General features: G+C 58.8%; 1 protein-coding gene across 6 annotated transcripts in view; it reads left to right on the top strand.

The window, feature by feature from the left end:
- SPTBN4 (spectrin beta, non-erythrocytic 4) overlaps nucleotides 1–21,873 on the top strand; it is a 101,115-nt gene that overhangs the window by 22,473 nt on the left and 56,769 nt on the right. For all 6 annotated transcript variants that reach the window (XR_012648513.1, XM_075016901.1, XM_075016905.1 and 3 more), the window contains 6 exons: nucleotides 975–1,092; nucleotides 1,789–1,947; nucleotides 2,702–3,004; nucleotides 4,233–4,383; nucleotides 4,802–5,675; nucleotides 9,491–9,628. Coding sequence is in view for 5 of the 6 variants with exons in the window: in XM_075016901.1 (XP_074873002.1) it covers nucleotides 975–1,092; nucleotides 1,789–1,947; nucleotides 2,702–3,004; nucleotides 4,233–4,383; nucleotides 4,802–5,675; nucleotides 9,491–9,628 (1,743 nt within the window). In the remaining variant the exon portion in view is untranslated. The remainder of the gene's footprint in view (nucleotides 1–974; nucleotides 1,093–1,788; nucleotides 1,948–2,701; nucleotides 3,005–4,232; nucleotides 4,384–4,801; nucleotides 5,676–9,490; nucleotides 9,629–21,873) is intronic.

Here is a 21,873-nt window from a genome sequence, read left to right on the forward strand (position 1 = left end):
TCCAGGCCCAGTACGGAAGTCCAGCCACGTGACGCAGGGCTGGCCCGGCCCTAGACCAGCGGTTCCGGCCGTGCTTTGTGCGTTCAGCTCAAAAATGCACCTGTATCGCAGCCCTTGGGGGAGCATTTCCTGGGGCATCGCAGGGGGTCTGCCCTGGCACGGGGACATGAGGTGGAGCCCCCCCGGGCAGACAGGCCTCCGGGAGAGTCTGTCCCAGGTGGGGAAGTTGGTTGGTCTGCAGGTGAACCAGAGGCCGTTCTGGGCCCTGTGCGCCGCTTGTGGACAGGCAGGTCCCACATGGGTGCTGGGGAAGCCGGGGGTACTGGCTGAGTGCCAGAAAGGCGCATCCCTGGCGCAGGTGAAGCCCCCGTGCCCCTGCTGGCTGCAGAGGTTTGGTCTCTCCAATGGCTGTGGGAACATAGTGCCCAGGCCTGGCAGCCCCTCAGCAAGCTAGTGGGGACTCCCCGTGTGCCTGTCAGGGGCACGGCTGGAGGGAGCACTGGGCCCACTCTGTGTGCCAGGGGCTGTGGGGGTCTCCGGCTCTCGCAGGCCAGGAGAGCGGGGAGGGGGTCCTGGGGCAGGGGGCTGTGATACTCCTGGGGCAGGTGGGGGCAGTGGGGGACTCCGGCTCTCACCATCCAGGAGAGCGGGGGGGGCCTGGGGCAGGGGGCTGTGACACTCCAGGGCAGTGGGGGATTCTGCCTCTCGCAGGCCAGGAGAGCCGGGGGGGCCTGGGGCAGGGGGCTGTGACACGCCTGGGGCAGGTGGGGGCAGTGGGGGGGCTCCGGCTCTCACCGTCCAGGAGAGCGGGGGGGGCCTGGGGCAGGGGGCTGTGACACGCCCGGGGCAGGGAAGGCAGTGGGGGGCACTGGGCGGAGCGGGGGCCGGCAGTGGCTGCGGGGGAGCATGGCCACTCGTGGTGGGGGCGGGTGAGTGGGGTGGAGGCCGTAATGCCGGCCCGGCTCCCTCGGCAGGTTCCAGGACAGGGGGAACCTGGAGGTGCTGCTGTTTAGCATCCAGAGCCAGCTGCGCGCCTGCGGCCGCAAGCCCTACATGCCCAGCGAGGGCAGGGGCCTCTCCGATGTCAACAAGGTGCAGCGCCGCGGGGGTGGGGGGGGCTGAAGGGCTCTGGGGGAGGTGGGGGGCTGCGGGGGATGGGGAGGTGGGGGCAGTGGGGAGGCTGTGCGGGGGATGGGGAGGTGGGGGGCTTTTGGGGGCGGAAGGGCTCTGAGGAAGGTGGGGGGCTGTTGGGGGCTGCAGGGGATGGGGAGGTGGGGGTGGTGGGGAGGCTGTGCGGGGGATGGGGAGGTAGGGGGCTGTTGGGGCTGCGGGGGATGGGGAGGTGGGGAGGCTGTGCGGGGGATGGGGAGGTAGGGAGCTGTTGGGGGCTGCGGGGGATGGGAAGGTGGGGGGCTGTAGAACTGAGGGGAGGTGGGGAGAGCAGTGAGTTCAGAGGTACCCATCCCCAACTGTCTCTGCCCCCCTGACTGCCCCACATCTGGCCCTGTGCGCATCCGCCAGGGTGTGGGGCTTGTGGGTCCCTTGCCAGTGGCGGTGGTGCCGTCCCGTAGGATCGGGGGTCTGGGCAGGACGGTGCCCAGTGCGGGGGGCCCCTGGCCAGGGGAGGGAGTGTGAGGGGTCTGGGCTGCAGGGGGGGGCGTGGCCCCTCAAACACCTGACACCAGAGGGAGTGGCAGCCATGTAGCCCCCCCCAGCCCCCCAGGAGCCCCCCATGCCGCCCCTGGGCCCCCGTGCTGCCCCACCCCCTGAGCCCCACGCCGCCCACAGGCCTGGGCCCGGCTGGAGAAGGCAGAGCACGAGCGGGGGGTGGCCCTGCGCCAGGAGCTGATCCGGCAGGAGAAGCTGGAGCTGCTAGCACAGCGCTTTGACCACAAGGCCGGCATGCGGGAGGCCTGGCTCAGCGAGAACCAGCGCCTGGTGGCACAGGTGAGCGGCCCTGCGCCCACGAGGCCCCCTCGTCTCACGCAGCCCCCCCAGCAACCCCACATGGCCCCAGCGACCTGCAGCTCCCACAGCCCCCTGGGTCCCCCACATCTTCCCCCAGTGGTTCCCCACGATTGCCCCCCGGGGGTTTCCTGCATCCCTTGGGGCTCACAGGCAATGGGGCCACCCAGCCCAGCACAGCCAGTGGCACTGGAGATAACTGGGGCACAGAGCAGCCCTGAGTTTCGTGCCCCATGGGCAGCCCCACGCCTGTGGGGGCCAGAAGTGAGGGCTGCTGGGTCTGAGCATTGCAGGCTGGCAGCCGGGGCATCTGGGTTCTACCCCTTGGTCTGGGAAGAGAGTGGGGGATTAGCCCCCTCTCACACCCCGCTGCCCCCCCTGGCAGCCCCGCCCCCTCTCTGCTGCCCCCCCGGCAGCCCCACCACCTTTCATGCTCTCCCTCTGGCAGCCCCACCCCCTCCCCGGTGGCCCCACACCCCTCTGCTGCCCCCCCTTGGCCCTGCCGCCTCTCACGCCCTCCCCCTGTGGCCCCGCCCCTCTCTGCTGCCCCCCTGGTGGCCCCGCCCCCCTCACGCCCTCCCCCAGCAGCCCCACTCCCTCTCTGCTGCCCCTGGTGGCCCCGCCCCCTCTCATACCCTCCCCCCAGCAGCCCCGCCCCCTCTCTGCTGCCCCCCCCAGCGGCCCCGCCCCTCTCACGCCCTCCCCCTGTGGCCCCGCCCCCTCTCTCACGCCCCAGGACAACTTTGGCTACGACCTGCCGGCGGTGGAGGCGGCCATGAAGAAGCACGAGGCCATCGAGGCCGACGTCTCGTCCTACGAGGAGCGCATCCAGGTGGTGGCGGAGCTGGCGCTGGCCCTGGAGGCGGAGGGCTACTACGACGTGGCCCGCATCAGCGTGCAGAAGAGCAGCATCCTGCACCAGTGGGCGCTGCTGAGCGAGCTGGTGGGCTCCCGGCGCTGCCGCCTGGAGCAGAACCTGGTGCTGCAGAAGGTCTTCCAGGAGATGGTTTACATGATCGACTGGATGGAGGAGATGCAGGTGGGTGCGGCCGCCGGAGGGCACGGGCAGGGGCAGTGAGCCTGCTCCCGCCCTGGGGACCCTAGTGCCCGTCCCAGTGCCGCAGTGGGACACCTGTGACCTGCCTCCCGTGCTGGGGCAGCTTGGCGCGATCCCTGCGTGCTGGGTATCACGCAGGGCAGGGCGTGGGTCTGTTGTGAGATGCGGCCCGTTCTGGAGCAGGGGGAAGAAGCTACTGGGGAGCAGAGAGGCAGCCCGGGCAACAAGAAGTCCTGTGGCACCTTATAGACTAACGGATATTTTGGAGCATCAGCTTTCGTGGGCTTTTGCCCACGAAAGCTGATGCTCCAAAATATCCGTTAGTCTATAAGGTGCCACAGGACTTCTTGTTGTTCTCAAAGTTACAGACTAACACGGCTCCCTCTCTGATATTTGGCAGCCTGGACAGGCGCCTTGGGTGCAGGCTGGGGTGCAGGTGGTGCCTGGCCTGACAGGCCCCTTGTGATGGAGTTCGGGGTCCCCCAAGGTTTGCACCCCGTCCGCAGGCAGGGGTGACTCTCACTCAGCCGGGGAACAGCGGGTTCCTTAGCCGACAGGACACAGCGTCGTACAGAGGAGTCAGTGCAGCCGGCAGAGACAGCCAGTCCCATCCATGCTGGGGAGAGGAGGCCCCGAGGGGCCCCCAGAGCCAGGGCCTTGCCCCCTCCTTTGTCTCTCTCTCTCCCATCCCAGACTAACTGCTTCCCAACTCCCAGTTCCAATTCAAACCCCTCAGGCTTGTCTCCAGCACAAAGGTGTTACCTGGTTGTCAAGGTTACCCTCAGCAGGAGACCCACACCCTCTGAGAGCCACTCACACACACACAGGTATCCCCCACTCCATCACACCCCTGATCTCGGCCGGGATCTAGGTGGCGCCCGGGCCGATGGGGCCCCGATCTCGGCAGACTGGAATGTCTGGGTGCTGCTGTAGTACGAGCGGGAGGATTTGCAAACCTGGCCCCGTCTCCCACCACAGTCTCTGCTGGTGGGACGTCTGTGCCGTGGGGAATCCGCCCCGCCCTGGCGGGAGCTTTCCTGGCACCTACTGCGTGCCAGAGGTCAGCCCCTCAAGGAGCAGGGTGTGCCAGGGCTGGAACGTGCTGCGGGCACTAGGGCAGGGCTGCATGGTGCCAGGCACGCTGCGTGCATGAGGGGCAGCTGCATCCCAGCCCGGCAGTGACGCGATGCCTGCCCTTGGTTCCCCACAGGCCACGCTGCAGTCGCCGGAGGTGGGGAAGCACCTGCTGGAGGTGGAGGACCTGCTGCAGAAACACGGGCTGCTGGAGGCTGACGTGGCTGCCCAGAGCGAGCGGGTGCAGGCGCTCAACCAGGCTGCCCTGGTGTTCTGCCAGCTGGAGGGTGAGTGCGGGCGGGCAGGGCCCCCCCGAGCGGCAGGTCTGGGCAGTGCTGGCGAGTGCCCCCAGCACCAGTGGGGCAGGGGCCGTGTCCGGACCCAGAGCCAGAGTAGAGTCAGCTCCGCTAGCTGCCAGAGACGTCTCATGTGCCGCATCCAACGCAGAGCATGCACAGGCCCAGGTGTGCTGTGATGGGGGCGGCGCCTGGGCTGTCCCCCGGCTCCGGCAGGGCAGTCATGTTGAGTGGTTAGTGCAGGGGGGCTGGGAGTTCCGCTTGCTGGGTCCTCACCCCAGCTCAGGGAGGGGGGGCCTGCGGTTAGAGCAGAGAGCTGGGACATCTGGCAGGGCAGCTCTTTCCCCCAGCAGCCGTCAGGAGCTAAGAGCAGGTCCTGGTCTCTCCTTCCCCCTCCCCCGCACTCCAGGCTACCAGCCCTGTGACCCCCAGATCATCTGCAACCGCGTGAGCCACGTGCAGACGTGCCTGGAGGAGCTGCGCCAGCGGGCGGCCCAGCGGCGCACGGAGCTGGAGGCCTCCCGCCGCCTGTGGGCCTTCTTCCAGGAGCTGGAGGAGGTGGAGGCCTGGGTGCGGGAGAAGGAGCAGGTGCTGGGCTCCAAGGCGTGCGGCAGGGACCTGAGCAGCGTGCTGCAGCAGAGCGGGCAGCACAAGCTGATGCTGGGGGAGCTGGGCGGGCGCCGGGCCCTGCTGCACCAGGCCCTGCAGCAGGGGGAGCGGCTGCTGGCCACCAAGCGCCCCGGCGGCTCGCCACCGCTGCAGGAGAAGCTGCAGGAGGTGCGGCGGCGCTGGAAGAAGCTGGAGGAGGTGACCGGGACGCACCAGCAGAAGCTGCAGGAGGCCTTGAGCTTCTACCAGTTCAGGGCCGAGACGGACGACCTGCTGGCCTGGCTGCAGGACGCCTACCGCCTGGCCTCCAGCGACGACTTCGGGCACGACGAGTACTCCAGCCGGGCGCTGCTGCGCAAGCACGCCGCCGTGGCGCAGGAGTTGGAGCAGCAGCGGGCGCCGGTGCTGGCCCTGCGTGCCCAGCTGGCCTGCCTGGCCCCGCCGCCCCAGCAGCTGGTGGAGGTGCAGGTCCGCATCGTGGAGGTGGAGCAGCTCTTCGGGGAAGTGGCCGAGGTGGCGGTGCTGCGCCGGGAGTGGCTGCAGGACGCCCTGGCCGTGTACCGCCTCTTCGGAGAGGTGCACGCCTGCGAGGGCTGGCTGGGTGACAAGGAACAGTGGCTGCAGGCCATGGCCTTGCCTGAGAAGCTGGAGGACGTGGAAGTGGTGCAGCACAGGTCCGGCGCCCGGGTGCTGCTCCTGCTGGGCCCTGGGGTGGGGGAGGGCTCGGAGCTAGGACGCCTGGGTTCTGCTCCTGCTGGGCCCTGGGGTGGGGGAGGGCTCGGAGCTAGGACGCCTGGGTTCTGCTCCTGCTGGGCCCTGGGGTGGGGGAGGGCTCGGAGCTAGGACGCCTGGGTTCTGCTCCTGCTGGGCCCTGGGGTGTGGGAGGGGTTGGATCTAGGACTCCTGGGGTACTACAGCAGTGTGATATTGGAGGCTTTTCCAGGCACTGCTGAGAGCCAAATCAGGGTAAATTTCTTAAAACAGAGGTACTGAAAGCCCAGGACTGGTGGTTCACTATAAAGCATCCAGCCCGGCACACAGAGCACAGCTGTCACCCGCCACCCGGCCAGACGTCACCCAGCAATTCCCTCCCACCCGTCGGCTTCCCTGGACCACCCCAGGCCCTCCCCATCCCGAGGAGAGGTCATGTCAGCCAGTTGCCCCAGTTCCAGCTGGGTTCTCCAGCCCCGGGGCGCTGCTCCCCTTGGGGCCGGCCGGCTGCGCACTGGGCCCAGCCTGTACCACAGCGGTGTCCAGTAGGAATTCAAACCTCACCACACTTGGGGTTGTCTTTCCACATTTGCCACATTGTCATGCACAAACCTGTGTTCAATGAGAGCCCAGCTGAGTCCGTATTTCACACTAAATAATGCAATAACCGAATGTTAAACTATCCGTTCAGTGATGTTAGAAATCAAGGCTGCTCCTTGCAACATTCACCTTTTAGTAAGTCCTGGCAGCCGGGCAAACAGCCCCCACAAGCTGAGCATCTCTCCACTGCCTCCAAGATTTTCTCCAGTGTCTGCGAGCTGTATTTCACTCCCAGCCCCCTGTAAATAAATGCCCTCCCCCCAGCCCGGCATCCCCAGCCCCTTCCTGCTAATTCAATGCCGGTGACTCACTCAGGTCGCCAGAGCTGCTCCTGGATCTGCTGCCGCTGGGGCCACCACTGCCACCGCGCGCTTCCCCACCAAGCGGCAGGGCGGACGGCTCTGCCCACATGCAGCTCTTGGCAGGGGCTGCATTTGAAAGCCACAGTTCGGCCACCCCCGAGTTTGCCACAACAGTGTTCTATTTGCCATGTGGGGCAAGTAGCAAACGCTGGCCACCGGGACTTTGGCACCTACCAACTGAAGGGTTCTTAATACAAGGAAGGAAGGGGAAAGGGGACAGTTAAAACCGTTAATGGGATCACAGAATCATAGGGCTGGAAGAGACCTCAAGAGGTCATCAAGTCCAGCCCCCTGCCCCAAGCAGGATCAACCCCACCTAAATCATCCCAGTTATGACTATGTCAGGCCGGGACTTAAAAACCTCTAGGGATGGAGATTCCACCACCTCTGTCGGTAACACATCCCAGTGCTCCACCACCTGCCTGGGGAAATAGTTTTTCCTAATATCCAACCTACTCCTCCCCCACTGTAATTTCAGACCATTGCTCCTTGTTCTGCCATCGGTCACCACTGAGAACAGCCTCTCTCCAGCCTCTTTAGAGCCCCCCTTCAGGAAGTTGGAGGCTGCTATTAAATCACCCCTCAGTCTTCTCTTCTGCAAACTAAATAAGCCCAAATCCCTTAGCCTATCGTTATAGGTCATGTGCTCCAACCCCTTAATCACTTTGGTTGCCTAATTTAAAGCCTCCACACTTGGTTTCCAAGTCTGCCCGCAAAGATGCTCTTTCCTCTCTTCGTTAGGTGGATCCCGTCTCTTCCCAGCAATCCTTGTTCCTGAAACAGAATCCCATGGTCAACGAAACCAAATCCTTCTCAGCTACACCACCTACGCAGCCACGCATTTACCTCGGGGATTCAACGATTCCTACCCGGACCCCTTCCTTCCACAGGAAGGACGGATGAGAACACCACTTGTGCTCCGTATTCTTTAATCTTTCTTCCTAGGGTTATGTAATCTGCAGTGATCTCATCAAGATCACTCTTGGCTGCATCATTAGTTCCTACATGGAGAAGTAGGCGGGGTAATAATCTGTGGGTTTGATGATTTTTGGAAGAGACTCTGTAATATCCTGGATTCTCGCTCCCAGCAAGCAGCAAACTTGCCGGGATTCTAGGTCCAGACAGCAGATGGATGACTCCATCCTCTTAGGAGGGAGTCCCTGACCACCACCCATCTTCTCCTCGTAGGGAGGGTGGTTGTAGAACACCCATCCCTACGACTGCTCATCCCAGGCCTTGGAAACTGTGGGGTCTCCTTCCGATCCATTCCCTGTGAGGCATCAGCCCAGCTATCTCCGCTGTATCACCTGTGCAGACAAGCTGAAAGCAATAACTTAACTCCACTGGAAGTGGAGAGACCTGAGTTGGTTTTCTCCTCTTGGAGGTAACAAGGTTCCAGGTCTCCCCCTTGTTTTGAGCAGCCGGCTGTTCCTGCAGTATTATCTGTTGCCTTCTATCCCGAAAGTCTTCACCTTTTCTGATGGATCTGAGGGTTGATATTTGGGCCTCAAAGTCCTCTAACCTTCTCTTCCAAAATGGTTACCAGCTTGCACTTGGGACATACAAAATTCTTTCTATCGCATGGGAGGAAGACAAACATGGCATGTGCCATGCAGGTCACAGCCACAGATTTCTCAGCAGCCGTGTCACTATCCATTCTTCCCCTTTCTTCGGAGACTTTCTCTCGGCATTTCTAGTGCTGCCTTGAAGGGCACAAGAGAAACACACCTGTAAGACAAGGAGAACTTGTCTCACCCCCAAGGCAAACTCCCTGTTCGCCGGTCACAGTGTGCACTGTGGCTGCCTTCTTATAAGGCTGCTGGGCTGGCTAGGCTGGGCTCAAAGCCTGGCCTCCAACCTAAGCAGCCCCTGAAGGCCCACCTGGAACAAAGCCCCTCCCAGTTCACACTTTGCAAATGCTCTCCCTAAAACAGGAAGGGAAGAACTTATCGAACGGCCAAAATTACACCCATCAGCTGCGAAGTCCTTGGTCAGGCGTGGAGCAGCGGTGGGATATATCCATCCCGGGTGTACGTCCCTGCCGGGGGGTGGGCCGTGTTCATAGCAGATCCGTCAGAGATGCTGACCTGCACTGAGGAGCGATGCAGGAACCCCCAGAGGCCTGTTATACCCCAGCCCCTGGGGTCACCTGTTGTTCTCGCTGTGGGAACGTGCGCCCAGGATGGAGCCTGTTGCATGAGCGAGTCGCCTGCCCAGGCCCACACCGGCCTGTTCCGGCCGCAGCCCTGGCCCCCGCTGGGCTGGCCCAGCTCAGCAAGAGCAGCGTTCCTCTCATGCGGATCGGCCCCACGCCAGGTCCCTTGTCGGGCACGTGGGCCGAGTCCCCTGCCTAGGGCTCTTCTCAGGGGCCGCCAAGCCTCCTGCCGGTACCTCGCAAACAAACGGGAAATACAGGCCCGAGCCAGTGCTCCTGGCTCCCCACCCGACGGCGACACGCACGTGAGCAGCACAGACCCGATCGCCAGACGCCTCGCCCGGCCCCCTGCGCAGGGTTTGGCACAAGCCTAGGCCGGCGTCACAGCAAGGCTTTGTGTGTTCAGCTCAGAATCCAACAACATCCCACCTGTGTTCTGCCTCCCTCTGGGCCTAGAGCAGGAGTGGGGCTGGGAGTCAGGACACCTGGGTTCTGCCCCCTGCCAGGGCCTAGAGCGGGGGTGGGGCTGGGAGCCAGGACACCTGGGTTCTGCCCCCCTCTGGGGCCTAGAGTAGGGGTGGGGCTGGGAGCCAGGACACCTCGGTTCTGAGTGCCCCGTACTATCCTGCTCTACCCATGTACTCCCATATGCCTTGGGCAGGTTCGAGAGCCTGGACCAGGAGATGAACAGCGTGATGGGGCGCATCCTGGACGTGAACCAGACTGTGCAGCAGCTGGTGGAAGGCGGCCACCCCAGCGCCTCTGAGGTGCAATCCTGTCGGGACCACCTCAACAGCAGGTACCTGGCCTGGGACGTGGGGGCTCAGCCGACTGCCCAGTGCCCTGGTGCGAGGAGGGGCACACACACACATACACACACACACACACACACTGACGCGAAGCCTGTGGAAGACGCACCAAGGCAGTGCTGGCCAGACAGTTCATGCTCACAAATGGCTCTTTAAAGGAAATTTGGCTTTTACTGGAAAAAAAAAAAAAAAAAGTTTTGTCAGAAATTGTCTGTTTTGAAGGCAAATGTTCTCAAGAATCCCCGAGCCAGCCGACAGTGTGCGTCCTTCTCACGCTTGTTTAGTGCATGGCACGTTTGCTCCAGGCTGGTCACTGCTGCTCAGCATTGACAATTACGCTGCACACTTAGCTGTGTCCCGCCTGTGAGCAGCACTGAAACGTTTCTCCCCCAGCTGCAGAGCTCAATATCTATAACGTTACCTACATATGTGACACGAACACACGCAGCACGCGCAGGTTCAGGGCATCACCAGCTTTCATTTGACACCTCACGTGCCTCCCCCAGCACAATGTGGGGGGCCAGTAGTCACACTGGGCATTAAAATGGCTTCCAGACCCAATATAAAAGTCCAGTCACGCGACACCCCCCCACGCAAGGTTGACGCAGGAAGGGAGGCTGGTAACATCACTGAATGTATCACAGGGTCCTCCCATGCATGGCTCTGGGTCACCACAGCTTCTAACCCGATATTAGAAGTACCAGTGTTCAGTTTGTGTGGCTTGAGAAACCCTTCTTGTCCAACACAAGCTTCATCAACGCAGCTACAGGCTCAGTATATCCTGCTACCAAGGTACAATACTGCTCAGTTAGAACAGCAGATGGGATCTGCTTTTGCAGCATGGCTCCCACACGTCCCAGGTGCTTGTGCCCTGAGCAGCACCAAAGAGCGAATTTATCCCTGCAGGCTCTGGCAAGTGTTTGGAATTTAGTCGCTATCCAGTAACTGTACCTACAAACGTCTCCAATAGTGTATGAGTCTGGTTTCTTGGCCATATAAGCAGCATAGTTGTATGCCTCAGTTTCCCTTTCCATACCCCACAGCAGGTTTGGAAGGCTTCTTCTCATGTGAGAAGTCACAAGTCTTGTTACAGGTAACGGCAGCGACATTCTAGAATTACAAAGTCCTTTTACCTACATCTGATGCTTATACATCAATGTTGACATGTTACATTTCTCTGCAAGTTCTCCTGAGCAGTCTGTGGCACCTGCAGGAGATGGGAGTGAGGTGAAGGAGAGTGATCAGGAAAGGTGCTTGTCTGTGGGAGCCAGAGCCAGAGCCAGCCCGTTGTCTGTGGAGTTGTTTCAGTTCCTGATGGCCAGGACCTGCCTGAGTGTGAAACCACTGGCTGTGCTCTGCAAGGGTCCAGAGCAGGCAGGGTAAAGATTTCTCAGGAGCTGGGAGGTGGTCCAGGGGAAGTGGAAAATGTGAGGGAATTTAAGCAGACATCATGCACGTTATACAGTCTTACAGCTTTTGGTAACAGCAACACATTAGTTACAACAGCTAACACCCATTGCAACTGTACGTTCATGTTGCTTTGTGTCATACCACAACCTTCGTGTGACATCCCTGAGAATCTGGCATTTTGGGGCTAAATGGCTGAAGCTTTTCTTTGCACCATCAAGCCCTAGCCTGCCCCGTTGCCCTGTGAGGTAAAACTCTGAATTTCCTCACTGCCTGGGTGTGCGTTCCTTCTAACAACGGCGATAGCTAGGGAGACTTTTCTCTTCAAACCAGTCTGGAAATCTGCCTTTTCACAGACCTCAAACTGCTTCCCTGAAGCTGCTCGGTGAGTTTGAGACAAAGCATAGAATCACAGAATCCTAGTGCTGGAAGGGACCTCAGGAGGTCATCTAGTCCAGCCCACTACTTCAAGCAGGATCAACCCCATCTAAGTCATCCCAGCCAGAACCTTGTGTGATGGGGTTCAGGGGTCCCCCTGCACTGCACCCCGTCCGCTGGCAGGAGTGACTCTCACTCAGCAGGTACAACAGGAGGTTTATTAGGCAACAGATGCCCAGTTTCTCACAGAAGCGTCAGTACAGCAGTCAGAGACAGTCCTTCCAACCCGTCCTGGGGGGAAGACCCGGAGGGGTGCCGCTCTGGGGTGTAGCTTTCCCCCTCCTCCGGCTGGCTGCGTTCCAGCTCTCTCTTCTCCTCACCTCTAACTGCCGCCCCCGATTCAAAAACCCAGCTCGGCTCCTCCCTTCTCTTTGTTCAGGGCAGAGGTGTTACCTGCCAGTTGTAGCCCCAGGGTCATCCTTAGCCACTGGGAGCTGCTGCTTGCCTCTCACATCCAGCCTGACTCACACATGCACTCCCCCCACTCCATCACATCTCTCCCCCCTTCCAGACCGAACTGAGCGGGGTCACTTAGCCAGTGACCTGGGGAAGTTCGGGGCCCTCCCTGTGTGACAGGGCATCGGCTATGGTGTTGTTGTTCCCCTTGACGTGGACCACCTCCATGTCGTAGTCCTGTATCAGCAGACTCCACCGCAGGAGCTTGGCGTTGGCCCCTTTCATGTGATGCAGCCAGGTCAGGGGTGAGTGATCGGTGTACACGGTGAAACGCCGTCCAAACAGGTACGGCTGCAGCTTCCCCAGAGCCCACACCATGGCCAGACATTCCTTCTCTATGGCTGCGTAGTTCTGCTCCTGAGGCAGCAGCTTCTTGCTCAGGTACACGAGGGGGTGTTTCTTCCCCTTGTCGTTCACCTGCATTAGCACCGCCCCCAGCCCCACGTCTGAGGCATCGGTGAACACCAGGAAGGGTTTGTTGAAGTCTGGATTTGCCAGCACTGGGGCCCTGACCAGAGCCTCCTTCAGCGCGCAGAGGGCCTCTTGGCACTGCTCTGTCCAGACCACGTTGTCAGGCTTTCCCTTTTTACACAGCTCCGTGAGGGGGGCTGCGATGGAGCTAAAGTGGGGCACAAACCTCTGGTAGTACCCCGCCATCCCAATGAAGGCCTGGACCTGTTTCTTAGTCTGGGGTGTGGGACAATCTCTGACAGCCTCCACTTTAGCTGGCTCTGGATTTAAGCAGCCGCTGCCCACCTTGTGGCCCAGGTAGGTCACCTCAGCCATTCCCACCTTGCACTTCCCTGCCTTGATAGTCAGACCAGCCTTCTGGAGTCGGTCCAGCACCTGCTTGACTTGGGACACATGGTCCTCCCACGTCTGGCTGAAGATGCAAATGTCGTCCATGTAAGCCAGGGCAAAGCTCTCCATCCCTTTCAGTAGCTGGTCCACCAGACGCTGGAAGGTAGTGGGTGCTCCCTTGAGGCTGAAGGGCAGGACCAGGAACTCGTAGAGCCCCACAGGGGTGATGAAAGCCGACTTGAGCCGGGCATCTTCGTCTAATGGCACTTGCCAGTACCCCTTGGTGAGGTCTATGGTGGTGAGGTAACAGGCTCCTCCCAGCTTGTCTAAAAGGTCATCAGGCCTGGGCATGGGGTAGGCGTCCGATACAGTGATGGCGTTAAGCTTGCGATAGTCCACACAAAACCGAACAGACCCATCTTTTTTAGGGACTAACACCATGGGAGAGGCCCAGGGGCTGGAGGAGGGTTGGATCACCCCCAGAGCCAGCATGTCTTCAACCTCCCGCTGTATGTCCTGAGCCGTCCTCCCTGTGGCTCTGAACGGCACACACTTGATAGGGGCGTGGGTGCCTGTCTCTATTCGGTGGACAGCTAGGTCAGTGCGTCCGGGTCTGTCAGAAAACAGCTGTTGGTGTGAATGCAGCACCACCTTGATCTCCGTCTGCTGGGCAGGGGTCAGCTGGTCTGAGAGGGGAATAGACTCCAGCAAGGAGCCGGCTCCAGTCCCTGTGAACAAATCCACCAAGGGATCATCCCCCTGCCCCTCCCAGCGTCTGCACACGGCCAGCACCAAGTTCTCTCTGTCCCAGTAGGGTTTCATCATGTTCACATGATAGACCCGGTGGCTGTGGGCCCGGTTCGACAGTTGCACCACATAATTCACGTCATTCAGCTGTTTGACGACCTTGAAGGGCCCCTCCCAGGCCGCTTGCAGCTTGTTCCACCGCACAGGTACGAGGATCATCACTTGGTCCCCGGTGGCATAGGCTCGGGCCCTGGCGTTACGGTTATACCAGACCTTTTGCTTCCTTTGGGCCATGGAGAGGTTCTCCCTGGCCAGGCCCATGAGCTCAGTGAGTTTTTCCCGGAAGGTCAGTACATACTGTACCACTGACTCCCCTTCAGGAGAGGCCGTCCCCTCCCACTCTTCTCTGAGCAAGTCCAAGGGTCCCCGTACCCTCCTTCCGTACAGCAGCTCAAACAGGGAGAACCCCGTGCATTCCTGGGGCACCTCCCTGTATGCAAACAGCAGGTGGGGTAAGTACTTGCCCCAGTTGTGGGGGTGCTGATTCATGAAGGTTCTCAGCATCTGCTTCAGAGTCCCATTGAACCTCTCCACCAGCCCATTGGTCTGCGGGTGGTCAGCTGTGGCCCAGGTGTGCTGGACCCCACACTTGTCCCACAAGCTTTGCAGTAGGGCCGACATGAAGTTGGACCCCTGATCTGTGAGGACCTCCTTGGGGAACCCCACTCTGCTGAAAATGGACAGCAGTGCATCCGCCACGGTGACAGCGTCGACAGAGGTCAAGGCCACAGCTTCTGGGTATCGCGTGGCAAAATCTACCACCACCAAAATATATTTCTTCCCCAAACACGTTGCCTTGCTGAAGGGTCCCACTATGTCCATAGCCACTTTCTGGAAAGGCTCCTCTATGATGGGCAGTGGCCTCAGGGCAGCTTTCCCCTTGTCTTGGGTCTTCCCCACCCTCTGGCAGGGATCGCAGGACAGGCAATATTGACGGACCGCTGCAAAGATCCCAGGTCAAAAAAAGTTCTGTAACAACCTTTCCCTGCTGCAGTGGATCCCCTGGTGTCCTGCGAGCGGGATATCATGGGCTAGGTACAGCAACCTGCGCCGGTACTTTTGGGGAACCACCAGTTGCCTCTGGACCTTCCATGGCTCCGCTTTGCGTCTGGGAGCCCATTCCCGGTACAGGAATCCCTTCTCCCACAGGAGTCTCTCCCTGCAGCCCTCCCCCAGCTGTGGGGCTGGGCTGAGACTGGCCAGTTCCCTCATCTTCTGCAAGGAGGGGTCTCTCTGCTGCTCTGCCTGGAACTCTTCGGCTGGGGCAGGGGCAGAAGCTACTTCCCCATCCCTGCCTGGCTCCAGCACCTCTGGCCTGTGAGATCTTGTTTTTGGGGGCCCCCTTTCTCTCAGGTTTGGCCCCTGTGGCTTTGGCTGGGCCTGTACCCCTGAATCTGGGGAACGCACCCCTCGTTTTCTTTGGCTATGGGTCAGGACCAGGACACGAGGGCGTTCACCTGGCCAGTTATCCAGGTCACCTCCCATCAGTACATCCGCTGGGAAATGGCTGTGCACGCTCACCTCATTGGGGCCTTCCTTGTTCCCCCATTTCAGGTGCACCCTCGCCATGGGCACCTTGAAGGGGTCCCTTCAATTCCTGTTATCGTCAGGTGGGAATTGGGTATCATGCGGCCCGGTGACACCACCCTGGGTCGGGCCAGCGTCACGTCAGCGCCTGTGTCCCAGAACCCCGTGACCTTTTTCCCGTCTACCTCGAGGGGTGTGAGACACTCGCTCTGCAGAGGCATTGCCGCCCCCACTCTGTAAACTGACCTCTGAGCATTTGGACCCCCTGAGGAGCTGGTCTGTCGGGCGGACTTGGCCCAATCCGAGTACCCACTGTCAGCACCACCCGCCTTGGCCGCCAGCCCCTCTGGCTTCTGGGACTCCACCCAGTTGACTCCATGACCCCCCGGCCTGCTCAACCTGACTGGGAGCTTGGGGCACTGGGCTGCTCTATGCCCCTTTCGCCCACAGCGATAACAGCCTGGGTCTTGTTGTGTCCCTCGGGCCGGCTGCTCTGTCCAGGCTCTGCTTGGCACTCTGGGGGGTGGGTGGCTGGCCCCTCTTTCCTGGGCTTGCCCAAGAGGTGGTCCCCTCTGTCGTACGGTCAGGAACCGGTCTCTCTGAGATTCTCGGTCTCTCTGTGACTCCCTTTCCCTCCAGGACTCCCTCTGTCTCCGGGACCCCCTCTCTTTGTGGGGCTCACTTTCAAACCTGGCTTGGCTGTTTGTGAAGTCATCTGCCAGTTTCCCTGCATCATGTGAGTCCCCAGGCCCCCGGTCCATGAGCCACACCCTCAGGTCAGGTGAGCACATCTCGTAGAATCGCTCCAGGACCGCCAGCTCGATCAGGTCCTTTACAGACTGGACACCCATCCCGAACACGCACTTCCGGTAGTATTGCCTCAGGCGGGAGGTCGTATCTACATAGGTTTCCTCTGGCCTCTTCTGCGCTTCCTGGAACTTCTTCTTGTACATCTCCGGAGTCAGCCCGAACTTATGCAGCAGGGCCTGTTTGACCCGTTCATAGTCCCCAGGCTGCAGCCCCACCAGCTGGCTGAGCACCGCTGCGGCCTTCTGGCCCAGCAAGGGGGTGAGGTGCTGGAGCCACTTAGCTGGGAGAACCTCGTGCAACTCACAGGCTCGCTCAAAAGCAGCAAGGAACTTGTCCGTGTCCCCTGGGTCCTGACACTGGGCCAGCACGCGCATCTCCAAGTGACTGGCCGCTCCGAGCCGTCTGGTCCTCTCCCCGCTTACTGCAGCTGGGGCCTCTTGGCGTCTCGCCTCCGCCATGGCCTGCTCATGCTCCCGCTCTCGCTCTCTCTCCTCCCGCTGTCTCTCTTGTAGCTGGCGCTCATGTTCCCTCTGCCGTTCCTGGGCTTCCAGTTCCTTTAATCTTACCTCGAGCTCCAGCCATCGCAGCTCTGTGGCGGGGGACTCTGCCTGCGATGGACCACCGCTAGCTGAGCGCGACCTGGTGGGCACCGTGTGTGTCTGATGGCGTCGAGCCCCCGCTCCTGTCTGAGAATCCGAAATGCTTCCCAAGGGTGACCGGCCACTTCCTGCCATGACAGGCTCTGCCCCCCCAGATCGGTCATTCTCTTCCAGCTGGGCAATCAGCTGGGCCTTGGTCACCTTCCCCACGGTCAGGCCCCTCTCTCTGCACAGCCCCGCTAGCTCTGCCTTCAGGAGTCGGGTATAATCCATCTCCCCGCTGTCTCCCGGGGTATCCACTCACCAGCAGCAGCTGCAGGAATTGCTCTGTTCCCCCTCTGGCTCTTCTGGGGCTCCTTCCTTCTCTTGCGCTCAGTCAGCCACTGCTGGGAGCTCATCTGTGGGTGCAGTGCATCCCACTTCTGACACCAGTTTGATGGGGTTCAGGGGTGCCGCTGCACTGCACCCCGTCCGCTGGCAGGAGTGACTCTCACTCAGCAGGTACAACAGGAGGTTTATTAGGCAACAGATGCCCAGTTTCTCACAGAAGCGTCAGTACAGCAGTCAGAGACAGTCCTTCCAACCCATCCTGGGGAGAAGACCCCGAGGGGTGCCCCTCCGGGGTGTAGCTTTTCCCCTCCTCCAACTGGCTGCCTTCCAGCTCTCTCTTCCCCTCGCCTCTAACTGCCGCCCCCGATTCAAACCCAGCTCGGCTCCTCCCTCCTCTTTGTTCAGCGCAGAGGTGTTACCTGCCAGTTGTAGCCCCAGGGTCATCCTTAGCCACTGGGAGCTGCTGCTTGCCTCTCACATCCAGCCTGACTTATACATGCACTCCCCGCACTCCATCACACCTTGTCACGCCGGGACTTAGAAACTTAGACGGATGGAGCATCCACCCCCCCTCTAGGTAATACACCTACCGGAAGCAATTTCTTTCTACCCCTTTCTGGCCCATAGCTCCCTTGTTCTACCACCTCCAACTTCTGTCCCCACTTGGAATCAGAAGAGGAGTCCATTACAAGAGTACAAGTGTCCAGAGATGGGCCATTACTGACCTACTCCTGCCTTTTAAAGAAATCAATTGTGCAGTTGTTCTGCTCTACATTCTCAGTTGTATAATCTCCTCTCTGAACCTGAGACCCATTCTGCTCACTCACAACACCAACCTGGAACAGCCCTGCACTCCCAGTGAGCTGGTCACACACAGTTACTTGGACATTACAGGGCTGCTTAAATTCCCTCACATTTTCCGCTTTCCCTGGACCACCTCCCAGCTCCTGAGAAATCTTTACCCTGCCTGCTCTGGACCCTTGCAGAGCACAGCCAGTGCTTTCGCAATCAGGCAGGTCCTGGCCATCAGGAACTGAAGCAAACTTCTCCACAAAGGGCTGCTCTGGCTCCCACAGACAAGCACCTTTCCTGTTCACTCTCCTTCACTCTCACTCCCATTTCCTGCAGTCCCCACAGACTGCTCGGGAGAACTTTCAGAGAAATTCTCTTCCTTAAGAGCTCCCTCAAGCAACAACTCACCCTCCTCTGGCTCCACACGGGCACTGCTCCCCTGAGCCACAACTAACTCTTTCTGGGTTTCACCTACACCCAGAATCATTTCTAGCCTGTCAGGCGGATTTCCACCCAGTCCCCTTCCAGACAAACAGCTTGTACCTGAGACAAAAAGGTTAGGATCACTTTCCTCCCTTCTGCTACCAGCTTTCATATTCTCATTAGGCAGCGTAGCTCCATCCTGTGTCCTGGCTAGAGGATGACTCTGGTCAGACAGGCTAACAGATATTTTGGAGCATAAGCTTTCTTGGGAAAAGACCCACTTCATCAGATACATGAAGTGGGTCTTTGCCTACAAAAGCTGATGCTCCAAAATACCTGAGTCTATAAGGTGCCACAGGACTTCTTGTTGTTCTCAAAGATACAGACTAACACGGCTCCCTCTCTGCTACTTGATTCTGGTCAGACAGAGTCCTCTCAGCCCCTCCCAGCAACACCTCAGCACCAGGCAAAGAACAAGCACCAGAACTGTCTGGTCTCTGGGATTCCCTGATGATACTAACTGGATCAGACCGAATAGTAACAGAGAGGAAGCCGTGCTAGTCTATATACTATCCAAACAAAACAGCAGCCCAAGAGCACTTTAAAGAGTAACAAAATAATTTATTAGGTGATGAGTTTTCGTGGGACAGACCCACTTCTTCAGATCACAGCCAGACCAGAGCAGACTCCACAACAGTCTGTTCTGGTCTGGCTGTGATCTGAAGAAGTGGGTCTGTCCCACGAAAGCTCATCACCTAATAAATTATTTTGTTACTCTTTAAGGTGCTACTGGGCTGCTGTTCTGTTTGGATCCGACTGAGTTTAAGCATTATCCTCCCAAGAAGACACAGAATTAGGCCCACTTCCTATCTGGGCTTCAGCTGCACTCAGATCCAACTCTGGGATCTTAGCAGACAAATTACTTCTCTGCACAGACAGTGGCTGATCACTCTGTGCTTCTTTAAACAAATCACTTTTCTCTGGCACACACCTTGAGAAGCCATTCACAAGCAATCACTTGCTCCTAGCAGACAATGGGCCAGATTTACCCCTGCTCTCTGCTGGATTCAATACACCAGCCTGAACTTCCTTCCAAACACAAACCTTACCCTTCATCTTAGGTAGGATTTTCACCTGATCCTTAGCGTCAGTCTGCTTCACAGAAACCTCCTCCTGCTCCCTGCACCTTTCCTGTCTCTGGTCTAATTTCAAGCTCTCCTCTAAGGATTCAGCCTCACATGCAGGGGTTGCACACCCGGACACTGCTTTTCTGCCCAGATGAGCAGCTAACTTCCTCACACCCACAGCTCAAGACCCTTTCCCCTTGGCCACTGGAACGCAGGTAAGTCACAGAGCATTTCTCAGAGCTACCCACATCCCCTTTACCAATCCCCCGTTACATACAGGCAACACAGACACAGAAGAGTTACACGGAGACTCATTCTCAGATGCACCCAATGTGTTACTCTCAGAGTCCACACCGGCACTCCAGGGGACTGCTGCTGTTGCTTCTTCTGCCGTGATTTTGGCCACGATTCCAGGGCTCGAAGCTTAGCCTCCACCTCTCTCACAGCTCGGGCGTGCCTTTGCCCTCTCTGCTTCGGCCTCTCGTGCCAGCTCAGCGTTTCACTCTCTTGCCTCTTGTGTTGGTTGGGCTTTTCTTTCAACCTCTTGCCTCCTCCGCTCAGAGCTCACCTGCATTTCCTTTGTATGAAGGTCTGGTAATTCTGCAATAATCCAAATACCTCTCTCCTCCTTTTGTGGTCACCTCCGCAGGGTTCAAAGCACCAGGGAAGGGCTGCACTCTCTTGGACTGGCCCTTTTTCCACTTGGCCTTGCTTTCAGCAGCCTTTTTCTTCACCGCTTCCGCGTGGAACCACACCTGCAACAAAGAATCACGTTTCCCATCTGTAGCTTCTTTGCTAAAGGAGATGTTTCTTTCCCAGTACATCTCTTCCAGGGCTTTTCTTTCCAGCCTTTTGTACTGTTGCACATGTATTAGCCCCTCATACCATTGCAAATCCCTTGCAACAGCACTTTAACCAAAATTCTCTCAAAACCCAAATCTCAGATTTAGAGCATCACGTGGGATCCTGATCCCCAGCCCAACTGACGAGGTTCTGCGGATCCAGACACGACTACGCCATTATAACAGGACGGGGTTTGCGGACACAGCTAGAGAAATCAATCCAGGTAACTTTGCTTAAAATCCAGGCCACTTACAGCCCAGGCTGGGATTTCCTTCTCTCTACGGCAAATCCAACCAGCCCCCACAGCACCTCTGCCAGCCCCACTGGCCAGTCAGAGCCACACAAGCAAACCCCCAGACTTCTCAGCTGCTCCACCAGCCCAGAGCAACTACCCCCAAACTCAGGTGAGAGGCTCTTAAGCCACACAGATTCTTCCAGACCCCAAAGGGCCCAGCCCCAGACCCTGGTCAATATATACTTGGAACTACCCAACCAACCGTGCAAAAGCCAGTATGTCAACGTGGTCCTGCAGTGGTGTGATGGGGTTCTGGGGTCCCCCAAGCTCTGCACCCTGTCCGCAGGCAGGAGAGTCTCTTACTCAGCAGGAAAACAGCGGGTTTATTAGCCGACAGGACACAGCATCGTACAGAAGAGTCAGTACAGCAGGCAGAGACAGCCAGTCCCATCCATGTTGGGGAGAGGAGGCCCCGAGGGGCCCCCAGAGCTGGGGCCTTGCCCCTTCCTTTGTCTCTCTCTCCCTCAGCCCAGACTCACTGCTTCTTAACTCCCAGTTCCAGTTCAAACCCCTCAGGCTCCACCTCCTCCTTTGTCTGCAGTACAAAGGTGTTACCTGGTTGTCAGGGTTACCCTCAGCAGGAGCCCCCCACCCTCTGTGAGCCACACACACCCACACAGGTATCCCCCACTCCATCACATCTCTCCCCCCTTCCAGACCGAACTGAGCGGGGTCACTCAGCCAGTGACCTGGGGAAGTTCGGGGCCCTCCCCTCGTGATTGGGCATCGGCTGTACCCTCAGTGCTCCCCTTGATGTGCACCACCTCCATGTCATAATCCTGCTGGGGGAGGCTCCAACTCAGGAGCTTGGTATTGGCCCTTTTCATGTGATGCAGCCGGGCAAGTCCCTTTAGTTCCCTCAGGTTGGTCGGTCTCCCTGCTTCTGTCTCTGGTCCATCAGCCACATTCTCAAGTCGGGCAGGCAGAGCCCATACAGATGCTGCAGCACCAACAGATCAAATAGTTCTTTTCTGGTCTGGCCCCTGCCCTGTCTGCCCACCAGTCCATACAGCTGCTCCGGCACATGTTTGGAATTCAGTTACAGTCCAGTAAAGGAAGGTACAAATGCTTCCACCCTTGGCATTTAGCCAGACCACCAAAATGGTTGTGTGCCTCAGTTTCCCCTTCCATGCCACACAATAGGTTTGGAATGTTCCTCCTCATGTGAGAGGTTGCCAGACTAGTTACAGGGTACAATGGTGACATTTCAGAGTTACAGACTCCTTCAACGTACAATTCATGCTTCTACATCAATGTCATCATGTCAAATGGCTCTTTCCAAACATTCAGTACATGGTACAATTCTACAGCTTTTGGTAGCAGCACCCCTTGGTTACAGCAGTCAGTGTGAGTAACAGAACAAACCCATTGCAACTGCACATTTACGTTGCTCTTTGGTAGACCACAACCTTTGTGCAACATCCTTGAGAATCTCGTATTTTGGGGATAAATGGCTGAGGCCTTTCTTAGCACCATCAGGTTCTAATCTTCTCCCTTGCCCCCTGGGGTGGAAATCTGATCTCTCTGGCTGTGCCCTCCCTTCTAACAAGAGCTGGGCCATTGATGATCTCAGGGAGACG

The sequence above is a fragment of the Carettochelys insculpta genome, chromosome 22 (assembly GCF_033958435.1).
Source record: "Carettochelys insculpta isolate YL-2023 chromosome 22, ASM3395843v1, whole genome shotgun sequence".
NCBI lineage: Eukaryota > Metazoa > Chordata > Testudines > Carettochelyidae > Carettochelys > Carettochelys insculpta.